Genomic DNA, 12048 nt, shown 5'->3' with positions numbered 1-12048 from the left:
CTGGCCTCTAATTAACGTCCGTATGTTTGTCTGAGTGTGCACAGAGCTCAGGTACTGCCGGCTCAGTCATCGTCGTCTGTTAGTACCACGTGAGAGTCCATTTCTGTAAGTGCATACGAAAAAGGTGTCTCAGTCGTCCCTCCATCAACGTCAGTAACAGCTCATCCGACTTAGATTTCGAACAGGATCAATCATCATATCGGAAGCTAATTCCCCTGTCTATAAATTTGTCATATGCTAGTCAACTCGACTATACCTCGAGGAGAACGAATGATTTGGACCACATTTTATAGTTTAGAGGATGAACCATTGTATTCATTAGCTGATTTGAATAGACCCTATCTATTTAGTAGATGAGATCCATTCAAATCAACCAGTCAACCTCTGTGGTCCATCTTTTAATCCATAAAATACAGACCAAAAGACCAAAAGATTCTGTTTGTATATGGGGCACTTAAAAAAAAATCATAGAAGTTACTAAAGGTTATTACATAATTATATTTAATTTTTGGAGCTAATTAATTTTGAAAATGACCGATTTCATTTATTCTATGAAATTTTTTGATAACTATTAAGATAAATTTAAAAAGTATATAGAAAATTTTTGATCAACTATTAAGATAAATTCAAAAGTATAGATGAATCAGAATGAATTACACGAAATCACTAGAGGTTCAAACTCTATAAGTATTCAAACATTTTCAACGTGATCATTTAAACCTTTACCGAATAGGAGTTCATTCTCGCTGTTCACATCGCACCGTATCCCGGAGGCACAGTTAAATAATATCGTAGGTTGGATTAGTTAATCGTAATTATTATAATATACTAAAAGTGACGGCGTTTTTGAAAAATAGAGCATCTTATTATTTTATTTTGTTAAAAAAAAAAGGTAATCTTTGGGATGCCATATTGATTTTTTTTTACTGCATGATTAATCAGTGTTGCCTTAAATTTGAAGCTTTGCAGCTGCCAGTTCGTGTGACAATTGACAGTTTGATTTGACAGTTGGCAATGTGCAGATAAGCTCCGAGCCACAAAATGGTTCCGTCAAATCCATTAATATTCAATTCAATTCTGATTGGAAGTCGTTCGTTTAATGGCCCTTCGATTTTTAAATTGATTGGTCGAATTAATTATTGCAATCCCACTCGATAAACAATGATATCCTCTGCACTCCTATTCTCGCCCATACTTGTGTGATTGAGATTGATTAGTGTATCGTTCCTGATAGTTATATAGTTTTTTCTTCTGAATGATTTAATGGGTAGTGTATGAAGTATCATTATGAAATTTAGGATTCGAATTTTAATAAAATCAATATAAATATTTTTTTTATATATTAATCATTATTTTAAAAATTAATAATCATTCATTATTTATTTTTTTCGTGTTAATCTTGAGACGAATTGATGAGGATATTAAGTATGAATGTATTCGTCTTTTGCTATCGTAATAATTATATAGTTGATTTTATAATTTTTTTATATAATTTAAAATTAAATGACGAAAGAAAGATGACTGAAATAAATATAATATTTTTTTTATAATTATAATTAATAATGATTTTTTGGGCATTTGAACATGATGCATTTATTGCTATTTCTTATATTTATGTGTAAGAAAATTTTTTAGTCGAACACAAGAAACAATCAAATCCGTTATGTAATAATTCATTTAATTAGGCTAAAACTAATATACTTTTCCCCTGTTAAAATTGAATTTCAAATAAATATTTGCACTATGTGAAATGTTTCTTTAATGTTTTTAAGCAATGAGTTATTTACTTATTATGCCCTCCTCTTTTTTATATTTTCTTCGAGTAATAATAAAAAAAACAAAAGAAAGCTCTGATTTTTTTCACCCCTAGTTTCTTCCACTGCAAAAAGGTCGTCAAATTCTTGTCCCCCATGAATTCCCTGAACAGTTCGCAGTTGCTCACTGTCTGGGAACTAATCATGGTCCAACAGTGTCCCAACGGATGCAGAGTGGTGAGAATGGAATCAAGAAATTGGATTGGGGAATGAGCACCAAACCACTTTGTGGCTGTAGTAATGGAAAAGGAAGTCGAACCGAAGTGGGAGTAAAAGCATAACAAACCAAAAGCAGAGAAGCGTATTAAAATCCAGCAACCGAAAAGGAAAAGTTGAAGTAAGTTTGAGAGGAAGGGAACGAAGAAGCGCGAGGCCGGATAGCAGTGAGTAGTAGTAGTAGTAGTAGTGAGGGATGGGCAGCCAAAGATTCCGCCAGAAGTGGCAACTACACCCGTCAATAGATTGACTGCGTTGGGATTTGTACTGCCGCTTTGCTTAATACGGTGAGTCGCGATCCCAATTTAGAACCCCCTTTCTGTCTTGTCTGCAATCCCATGCTAGAAAGGAATTTGCAGAATCGGAGGGTGGTACGCTTCTTTTGTCGACGCGCGCTGTATCTGCAAATATGGTTGCCCGACGCTGAAGGTTTTTGCGCGAATAAAAAAAAAAAAAAGTGTTTTTGCGAAGGATTTCTTGGTGTTCATTCCATCTCTTTACATTCCTTCTCATACAAAAAAAAAAAAACAAATTTTTTTGGTAGATAATCCTTGATTGTTTCACCCGATGGTTTTGAACGGAAAAAGGAGCGTTCTTTTCGGCGGCTTTCGATAAGACCTTGCATCCTCATTGTTAGGGTGCGAATTTTAATTTGATATTTACTTTTCTTCTCAAATAGGGAGAAGAAGCAACCTTTTCTTCGATCGTTCCGGTGGTGATTGGATATCTTTTGTTCAGAGATCAGAAGCAAGGTTTTCTTAGATTGTTAGGGAGGAAATTTGGAAGACTGGCTGTTCGGAGCTCTTCTGAGAATTTTGATCTTTAATTTTGATTGGACATAGTTGTGGTTGATACTGATGTAGCATCGCAAATAAATTGTCAACTTAAATATAACAGTTCAGAGGTTTTCAGGAAGTTCTGGCTCTTCAATTTGTTCGTGGACTGTTGTTTGTTTCAACAGATAAAGAAGAATGGAGGCGGACCATAACTTGAATTTTCACAATGGAAGAGTCTTTCCTCCATCTCTTAGCAATCAGAATGTAGTATCGTTTCAACCAGTGGCAATAGGGTTGGTATCAGAGGGAATGTATAATTCAGGTGAAATTAGCACTATGGCAGGAATGATCTTGCCTGGCAACCCTGGCACTCAAAGTCATACTGCTTCTGTGATGCCACTGCCAGGTAATCTTTCAGGTAACATCATTCTAGATCCCATGCCCCCTGCCAAGCACCCTGCAACGGTGACTACCCATTGGTCTTTGGAAGAATTATATGTGTTGAGACAAGGCCTCACGGAGTAAGTTGAATTTTCTTGTTGATTTTAGTCTTTCTTGATTCTTTACTTCTTGAATGCATATACAACAACAATAACCAAGCCTTATTTTATTAAGTGAGACCGGCTATATAGATCCTTTTAGGTCATTAGCTTTATCCCTACTATATATCATCATCTATATTAAATAAATTTTATCCTACTTGAATGCATAGATAATATAAAAAAAATATCGATCACTTTTGTAGTAGTAATTGATACTGTATGGTTAAATAAGCATTGTCCTTGTAGCCAAACTAAAATTTGAGACATGTGACTTGTTGTCATTGTACATATGCTCTTGTTTTTTCCTAATAAGCGTGTCATGGATTCTAGCCTTTTTTGTTTCTTGGTTAGTTTGTTAGGTTTTTTTTTAGTTTATTTATATTCTGCAAAGATTTTAGTTTCTTGAGGGATGATGAAATGTGGAACCATAGTATTTCAATATCTTAATTGAACTTGATCATGGAGATGAATTATCTATTTCCATAATGGTGTTTGATTTAGATATCACTAGAAAATGTAGTCCTTTTACATGTTACTCGTATTCCCATTTCCTGTTTTTCACTAATTTTTGCTTGACATTATTGTTTTATGTCAAATGTCCAGATATTCTACTGAGCCTATTAATATAATGAAATATATCAAGATAGCAGCTAAGCTGCCTGAGAAGACAGTGAGGGATGTTGCAATGAAGTGCCAGTTGATGGTTGAGTATTCACTTAAACATGTATAGAATTTGACATTTTTTTATACTCCATAGTTGCAAAACATTTTGAACGCAAGCCTTTCACATCCTTAGTCCATCACATACATCAATTCATAGCATAGCAGTTAAATATATTCATAGAAGGAGATGTTTCACTTTTATTTCAAAAAACTTGGAGATTTATTTCTTTTCTGTAGTTCATATGCAAACCCATTAAGTGAAAAGCAAATCTTCTAATCAAGCATCATAAATGTTGAAATGTCTGAGTTGGGCGCCTTCCATGCATGACAGGATGTTAAACCAATAACCCAAAAAAAAAATGAATGTACTATACACCTTCTTGAGAGACTAGTAATGCATGTCTCACGGTGAAAGATCAGAAAGGCTCAGAAAAATCATGATCATTGAAAACAATGTTATTCATCATCCTCAAACTTCAATGTGACCAAGGAAAGAGTATGTTTGAAAACCTTTATACTTTCGTTTCTTTTTGCATCCAAATGCTGAAACTTCAGAAAATCTATAAATACAGACTTATTGAGAATGTCACTGTCAGCATTAGTAATCATTGTAATTAGATATTCTCCTGAAAGATTTATGAAATAAATGGTCTACCACTATCATAATTTTGAAATTCAATTCTATCATCAGTTCTATTTTATTTCTTCTTTGATAAAATCATCACTGGGGATGTACTTGGGTTTTTGTGATGCTTCTCAAGAAGTACACTATGTAACAAATCTTTATCTTTTTTAGTTATTTGTGCACTTTTTACAAGGTACTTCTAACTGATATTATGATTTTTTTTGTAGAACGAGGAGAGTGGTAAAAGACGCAGATTAGAAAATTACCATGTTGAAAAGAAGGTAAAGGAAAGCAAATCTCCTACCTGATAAAATTTTCTATACTGCTGGTTGCAAATATCATTTATTTGTTTCCATGTTTGTTCAATCTTAATAGTAATAGTTTGGTATTCTTTTTCTTTTCAACTGTATATATTCTCCGTCTATTTGATCACTTATTACTGGTATATAAAAATTACATCCATGTCATTTGTAGATTTTTTAGTTCTCTGATGTCCATCATAGTTATAAGAAAAAGTTAGAATGAGTTGAATGAAATAAGTTACATATCGGTTGCTTTTCTTGTTGTATGGGAACATACTGGAGGACTATGGGAAGTTTTATATCTTATATTGTAGCTCATATGTTACTAAGATGCTGATGTGGAAATTTTCTTCAGGAAAAGATTGTGTATACTTCCTCACTGAGCACCGTGCATTCTTTGCAACCAGAGAGCGTGGCCACCTTTTCATTGAGGGTGCATGATGTGCCGAGCAATAATCAACTTTGTCAAGGTTATTTAAAGTACTATTATCATAATTTAATCTTGTTTCATAGTGAACCTCTTGTTGTGATTCTAAACTAAGGAAATTGAGGATAGAATTATCTTATATAACTTAAATAATCAAAGTGCAAAATTCAGTAGTCACCTTATAAAGTGCTTTAAATGTGCCTTTCTAATGTAAGAAATGAAAATTTTGATGTGTATGTTTCTCAAGAGTTCTTTTTTACTATGTTTGATTATTTCTGTGGAAATGTATTCCCCTACATATATTTGCATTTCTTTCATGAGGATTTGGTTTGAGAACCGTAGGGACTGGAATGTGTTTATTTTGATTGTTTGGTTCTTTTGATGTATGTACCATGATCTGATGAAATTTTATTGAAGTATGGCATGTGGTTGTGCCCCGAAGATTCCTATGTTTGTGGAGTTTACTATGGTTTTAAGATTCCTGGAGTTTAGTTTCCTTTTTCTTCACATATATTTTTTCTTCACAGAATTGTAAAAGGAGGGAGTAGTACTCAGGTTTTGATTGTGTTCTTCACAGAATTGTAAAAGGAGGGAGTAGTACTCAGGTTACTTCTTTTTGAATGGTCCTTGCCCTTCAACAACTACAAAAGTAAGAAATAGCTTCATGAGATGGGAAAAAGAAAAGTGTATGGAGGCCCACCACCATAGTTATTTTTTCAAATTATTTGATTTTGGTTGAAGATAGAATATTATTAGGTGGTTTTTATAGATGTTAATACTTAATTCATGTACAATTGCATATCATAGTTTCAGTGATATCACTTGAAAGGGAATGATATGAATAAGCACGAGATCATTAGAATCATTCTACAATCTTCCCTCAAAGAAGTCATTTTGCAATCTATATGAATGATAATAGATTTGTCAACATATAGCTGAATCTGAGGTTTAAAAAGTCTTGTTTTGATATCATGTTTACGTGGTTAGTTTTGATATGGAGCTGCATAACGTGTGTCGATATGAGGTGGTGCTGGTTGACACGAGTAAGAGGTGTACTTAGGGGCTAGTGTTTTCTTCACTTGCCAAATCTACGGGCATTCGTCGTTCGTTAGAAATCTTCACTCAAGTGCTCTTATTGGCCACAAAACTCGGATGTTGGAACTTCCTCGACACTTGTAGGCCATGATTGGTGATTGCCATTATAAGATTGACCTCCTGCTTGTTTCAACCATGTCTTGAACTTGAGCATGTGTAGGTTTCCTTGAGTTGTGGAACATACATCTTGCTTGTTTTTAGAAAAAAAATTCAGGTCATATCATGTTGTGTGTTCATGCTTTGTATCCATATACTTTTCACATCATGAGTTGATGCACAACTTCTTAATTCGTTGTAAGCAAAAGTTGGTATATTTATCCTATATACTTATCACCAACTAAAGGATTCAAACAACAACTAATGATTTGTTAGTTATTATGTTCAAAATATTTTATCACTGCAAACTGGCTCTGGTCTTGCCATTAACAATTAGTAGTAGTCAAGCAAGCACACAATTTTGCATAGTTCTCTTCTAAAATTCAGTTATAATCATGGATAGTTCCCATTTTCTGTTTGATTATTTACCTTTTTCACTTTCATTTTGCTTTTCCCTTCTCAATAATAACTTTTTTTGTTTTTCAACAGCTACTCCAATAAACTTTGAGACACAGAGCCTTCTAATGGAGAATTTTAATCTTCTTAGTCAGATTGGATCAAACCTTGAACTGAGTAAGGTTGATATTATACACCCTCTACTAACATTTTTCCTTCTTGCATTCAAGTTTTATGTTAATATTATTGTATGAATACTCATGATCAAGGTCAACCTTTGTGATTGAGTTGAGGTTTTTATTTATACCTTTTTACACTAAGAAGGTGGCATTCCTTCTTGTCATTTGGGAATATATAAATAAGAAAGAACTATAGTAACCGCGACGAGGATGATGGAATATACAAGGAATAGGAAATGTAAAGGAGATATGGGAAGGATATAGAAAATAGCTTCTGTAGACTGTAGTTAACTAAACAAAAGAAAATTAGTTTGCAATTGTCTTCCTTTAGCCTATAAACTTACTTTAGTTATTGAGCTAATTGTTATCAAATTCCAACTGATTCCACAATTCATAGATTATTATCATAGCTAATTGTTTCACTAACTTCTCATGGAATAAGCAATTTTAATAATCATCTATTTAAAAGAAAATGAAACCCCTTGCCAAGTAGCTACATGTTAATAATTTTCCAAGATCTAAATTCCATACAAAAACTGTGCTGAGGATCAATAAATGACAGTATCCAAAAATAATATAGAAGTATCTCATATTTTTACATATAATCTCTAAGTTATACTCACAAATGATTTATTTAAGCGTGTTTATGTTTGACCAATGGATGATTTTCTTCTTTTTATTAACATTTTGCCAAGAATCATTTGTGGACTCCTCAAATACTTCTAAAGGAGACAATGATCAACTTTCTGAAAACATTTTGTTTCTCCGATACATTTCAGGTTCAAGATAACATCAACCTATTCTATTGCACCAGAGAAAACATAACCAACATTTTAACTAGGTATGATCTACTTTTGAGTTTCTCAAGTCGCATCCTTCGGTTGAGTTTTTTATACAGAATTTGAAAGGAAACTTCCTCTTTAAACAGCATGAGTGTCGCCCCGGGCATTATGAGTCAGATGCCTTCATTGCCTGTGTTAATCGATGATAATCTTTTCCAGTCTATTCTTCCCCTTGCTAACCAGGTAAGTTACAGTTATCTTATGTGGACTTGTCACAAACTAGAATGGTTATGAACATATTTAATAATTAATTGCGTCCTTAAACTCGGCTGCTATGTTATTTTGAAGGTGCATTTACCTGCAAATACTTCTCTAAAGGAAGAGCCGAGATACTGGTAAATCTTTTTCGCTTGGAGGGTGGCGATTCGATATCTGTAACTGAAGTTGGCTTCCACATAGCAAATCGAAGCTTCTTCAGATGGCTGCTATGTTCTTCAAGGGAGATCCTACTCAGAGCTATAGCCGCGATATGCCTTGCATTCAGTATGATATATAAATGCAACTTAATCTGTTACTGAGTTGCCAATGTAAATCCTTCATTTGGTAGCAAGTGTCTATATAATGAGGTGCTTTCAGGTCCAGTGATTCTTTTGGATTTTTATCATATTCTTTTTTTCTGCGTTTTAGTTGAATAAACGTATGTAGTCTGACTGAACAATCTTCAAACTATATATGTCGCATGGAAGAATGTAAGTGAAGACAGACTTTTATCATTTCAGAGATATAAATTTGTAAATCATCTAAATATCCGATCCTCAGCAGTATCATTGTTAGTATTTGTATGTATCTGAATTGAATATTTTATTATAGTGATTTAATATTATATGCATCACGAGAACGAAGAAACCCATGACGTCAGGAGAACTGATCATATCCGGCCCGGCCCAGTCAATTTAGGCCGTGAATTATGTTTGGGCCGTTGGGCCACGTGTAATAAGTAGGGACGGGGATGCCTCTCCATTAACCCTTGACTACTGCGCAGCTTCGCGCCGCACTGCAAGGGCATCTCCATCTCGCCGCCGCCGACGTTGCATCCATTACGATCGTAAGAGCTTCCTCAACTCTTTCTCTCGTACAGCATTTGATGGATGGTTGTAGATTAAATTGTTTCCGAGATCCTTCTCTTCTTTTTTTTTTTGTCAGATTGTTTGAGATTAGGGCTTTCTCTCTTGCCAATTAATTCTGCGGTCAGTGAGTGGACTGCAGAATGTGCTTCCAAAGCATAGTAATTTGTCCGGAAGATTGCGTGGTGGTTTTACCGTCGGTTGATGGTTAATATGATTGTGTATGCACATCATGAGGAATTGTTTTAAGAGCTTTATAGGATTGTTATCATTGTTCCAGGTAGGATTTGATTTGATTATATTGATGGGATGAGTGATATTTGATTTTACCTTTTAAATTTCACACTTGTCGTGCAACAACAAGCTGTGTTAATCCCAACTACTTGGGGGCAGCTTGTCTATTTAAATTACCATTTTAGGATAAAAACTTCTTAATGCTTTTTATCCATCATCTTTTCGTGTGTCATTTATAACGGTGGATCCTTAACAAATTGTGTCATAGAAGCCCATTGGATTGGCTGAGATTGCTTTATCCCAATTCAGTTTTGTCCAACTTTCATGGTGATGGTTCATTAGATTCAGAATGGTTCATATATTTTTTTGTTCTCTTGGCAAGGTGCATCCTCATATGCCACAGTAACTTGTGGAAAATCTCTCATTTAGTACATTGAAGGAAGCCTTCAAGATTTTTAAATGCCCTAGAGCTAGGTGCATGTGCATGCTTTTGTATTCATTGAGTACTTATTGCTACTGGGAGTTTTGATGCAAATCTAGAAAGTTTGGCAGGATTGAATTAGTAGTGATCATTTATTGGCCTATGGTTTATGATAACTGCTGATTTGAGCCACTTCTGATAATGCTGAAGTTCAATTTTTGTTTTGGTTTGATTAAAGCTTTGAATGATCTTAATACCAACAGGTATTTGCATAATAATAATGTGTAATTCCTATATCATCTCAATTCAATTATCTAATTGCTCATGCTTCAAATGGTTTTTTTCATTTGGTTAAATTGATCTAACCTAGTGGGAAAAGGCTTTGTTGTTGTGGTTAAATTGATCTAACAAGTTGGGTTCATTTGTTTGTGTGATTTTTCATAATAATTTCCATGTATAGTGACATATCCTCCTTTGTCAGATTAGTACAACACTTGATGCTGCAATTTAAACTTTATTATTCTGGCAGATGAATCGTGAGAAGCTTATCAAGATGGCTGGTGCAGTCCGCACAGGTGGAAAAGGCAGTATGCGCAGGTTCATAATATTTAATATTCTGGAGTATCATATTCTTTGGATCTGTTAGATTTATCATGATTCATTGTTTCATTCTTTGGGATACATGCTATTTCTTTCCTGCATTCTAGCTTATATAATCCTTATAATATCCCTCATTATAATACTAAGCATGTAGCATTCTGATTCATTCTTCTGTGGTATGGTCCCTAGGTCATATCATTCTGGTCATAGACAATACTCCAACAGAGGAATACTTTAAAACCTTAAATGTGATGAAATGTTTCTGTTATTAGAGTGCCCCCCTTTTGATTTTTTTGGCTATCTTGTTCATTGACCTACAAATCAGCATTCTTTGTCTAGATTTCACCAATTATTTTACTCCTTGAATCTAAATCTAGAAAGAAGAAGGCAGTGCACAAAAGCCCAACTACAGATGACAAGAAACTTCAGAGCACGTTGAGAAGAATTGGGGTAAATACTATCCCTGCTATAGAAGAGGTCAACATTTTTAAAGATGATGTTGTCATCCAGTTTCTGAATCCCAAAGGTAAACAAAGATAGAAATTCGTTAAGCAAGTTAATGATTTCATGTATAATATAACAAAATTGTATTATGATATTCAACTCCTTTTGTTTTGTTTTTAGTGCAAGCTTCGATTGCAGCCAATACATGGGTGGTTAGCGGTTCTCCTCAGACTAAAAGTACAGTTTGTTTCCTTCTCATATTAACTATTTTGCAAGAGTAGGAGACTGCATTCATAAATTAAGGAAAATAAAACAAGAAATTTCATTAACATTAAGTGGATTATTAATAAGTAGCTAGTACTTTATATATGTGTTTGACTTGACAATATGTTTAAACATCACCTTTTTATCTCGTGAAAGTTTTTCTAGAAGTGTAACCTTGTGATTTTTCCGGTTTCAGAACTTCAGGACTTGCTCCCTACAATCATCAACCAGCTAGGTAAGTCTTCTCATTGTAATATGGATTTCATGGCTAACTTTTGTGTAACGCACCAATTGTACTTGTTACTAGTTATAATCTTGCTGCTGAGGTGGTGAATCCACCTTTTTTTACTAGTTATAATCTTCTTTAGCTTGCTCTTGTAATCCTTCAATATACTTCATGAAAACAATCAGCCTGATCTTCACTTGGTCACACAGGTCCTGATAATCTAGAAAACCTACGAAGGCTCGCTGAGCAATTCCAGAAACAAGCACCTGATGCTGCTCCTGCTGCTAAAGGTGGAGAAGAAGATGATGATGATGTCCCAGAGCTTGTGCACGGAGAGACATTTGAACAGGCTGCAGTGGAGAAACAAGCTTCATAGATATGGATCTTCCAACAAGTTTGCACTCTGTTTTCTATGTTATAATTGTTGAGCCTATTGCAATTTGTGATAGTAATCAGAACCAGTTGCTTGGTTAGTGAATAGGAGTTGACCTACATTGGCTGAGCCCGAGTCATGTTTTTTTGACCCTTAATGTCGTGGAGATTAATAACATTCAAGTATTTTGAGCTTACTATGATGAACAAGTTGAAACACAAAAATAATTGCTGGTCGTCACTGTTGCTGCCGATACTTGACAAAACATCCTATTTAGTATGTTAGGAGTTAAGTAGCTGCTTTTGGGGGTGGAAGGTTTTTTTATTCATTACAACGGTGAAGCTTTTGCCTGCTTGCCAGAAATGTGATGGTGATGACAACATCGTTCCCCTCTGCACAGTAGAGCTCATGGAGGTTGTTGTTGGGCTCATGCGGGGATTGCTGGATCT

At 34.6% G+C, this 12048-nt stretch overlaps 2 protein-coding genes across 5 annotated transcripts; both read left to right on the top strand.

The window, feature by feature from the left end:
- The first annotated feature begins 1902 nt into the window (after nt 1-1902).
- LOC121983927 lies at nt 1903-8731 on the top strand. Of its 3 annotated transcripts, XM_042536626.1 has the most exons (10): nt 1903-2317; nt 2390-2459; nt 2710-3327; nt 3952-4072; nt 4864-4917; nt 5294-5408; nt 7046-7134; nt 7911-7972; nt 8060-8156; nt 8262-8731. In XM_042536626.1, exons 3-10 carry the CDS (start codon nt 3002-3004, stop codon nt 8310-8312), a joined length of 915 nt encoding a protein of 304 aa, XP_042392560.1. In that variant the 5' UTR covers nt 1903-2317; nt 2390-2459; nt 2710-3001; the 3' UTR covers nt 8313-8731. The 3 variants fall into 3 exon arrangements, with proteins under 3 accessions (XP_042392560.1, XP_042392559.1, XP_042392561.1); XM_042536625.1 differs by lacking the exon at nt 2390-2459; XM_042536627.1 differs by lacking the exon at nt 2390-2459 and having other exon boundaries at nt 1904-2317; nt 3952-4051.
- A 133-nt stretch (nt 8732-8864) lies between these two features.
- On the top strand, nt 8865-11795 carry LOC121983928 (nascent polypeptide-associated complex subunit beta-like). 2 transcript variants are annotated; one of them, XM_042536629.1, is made up of 6 exons: nt 8865-9018; nt 10222-10289; nt 10670-10818; nt 10917-10973; nt 11197-11235; nt 11436-11795. In XM_042536629.1, the coding sequence occupies exons 2-6, from the start codon at nt 10222-10224 to the stop codon at nt 11600-11602; spliced, it is 480 nt and encodes a 159-aa protein (XP_042392563.1). In that variant the 5' UTR covers nt 8865-9018; the 3' UTR covers nt 11603-11795. The 2 variants fall into 2 exon arrangements, with proteins under 2 accessions (XP_042392563.1, XP_042392562.1); XM_042536628.1 differs by lacking the exon at nt 8865-9018 and adding an exon at nt 9170-9317.
- The last annotated feature ends 253 nt before the right edge of the window (nt 11796-12048 follow it).

Source organism: Zingiber officinale, chromosome 5B, assembly GCF_018446385.1.
Source record: "Zingiber officinale cultivar Zhangliang chromosome 5B, Zo_v1.1, whole genome shotgun sequence".
NCBI lineage: Eukaryota > Viridiplantae > Streptophyta > Magnoliopsida > Zingiberales > Zingiberaceae > Zingiber > Zingiber officinale.
Note: the sequence above shows the minus strand (reverse complement) of the source record. Positions and strands in the feature narration are given on the sequence as shown.

Excerpts from the sequence above, each read along its gene's own strand:
- LOC121983927 (XM_042536625.1), top strand. The coding sequence starts at position 3,002 with ATGGAGGCGGACCATAACTTGAATTTTCACAATGGAAGAGTCTTTCCT. Across the intron at positions 3,328-3,951 it reads TTGAGACAAGGCCTCACGGA|ATATTCTACTGAGCCTATTA; the intron begins GTAAGTTGAATT and ends TCAAATGTCCAG. Across the intron at positions 7,135-7,910 it reads CAAACCTTGAACTGAGTAAG|GTTCAAGATAACATCAACCT; the intron begins GTTGATATTATA and ends GATACATTTCAG.
- LOC121983928 (XM_042536628.1), top strand. The coding sequence starts at position 9,261 with ATGCACATCATGAGGAATTGTTTTAAGAGCTTTATAGGATTGTTATCA. Across the intron at positions 10,290-10,669 it reads GGAAAAGGCAGTATGCGCAG|AAAGAAGAAGGCAGTGCACA; the intron begins GTTCATAATATT and ends ATCTAAATCTAG. Across the intron at positions 10,819-10,916 it reads CCAGTTTCTGAATCCCAAAG|TGCAAGCTTCGATTGCAGCC; the intron begins GTAAACAAAGAT and ends TTTTGTTTTTAG.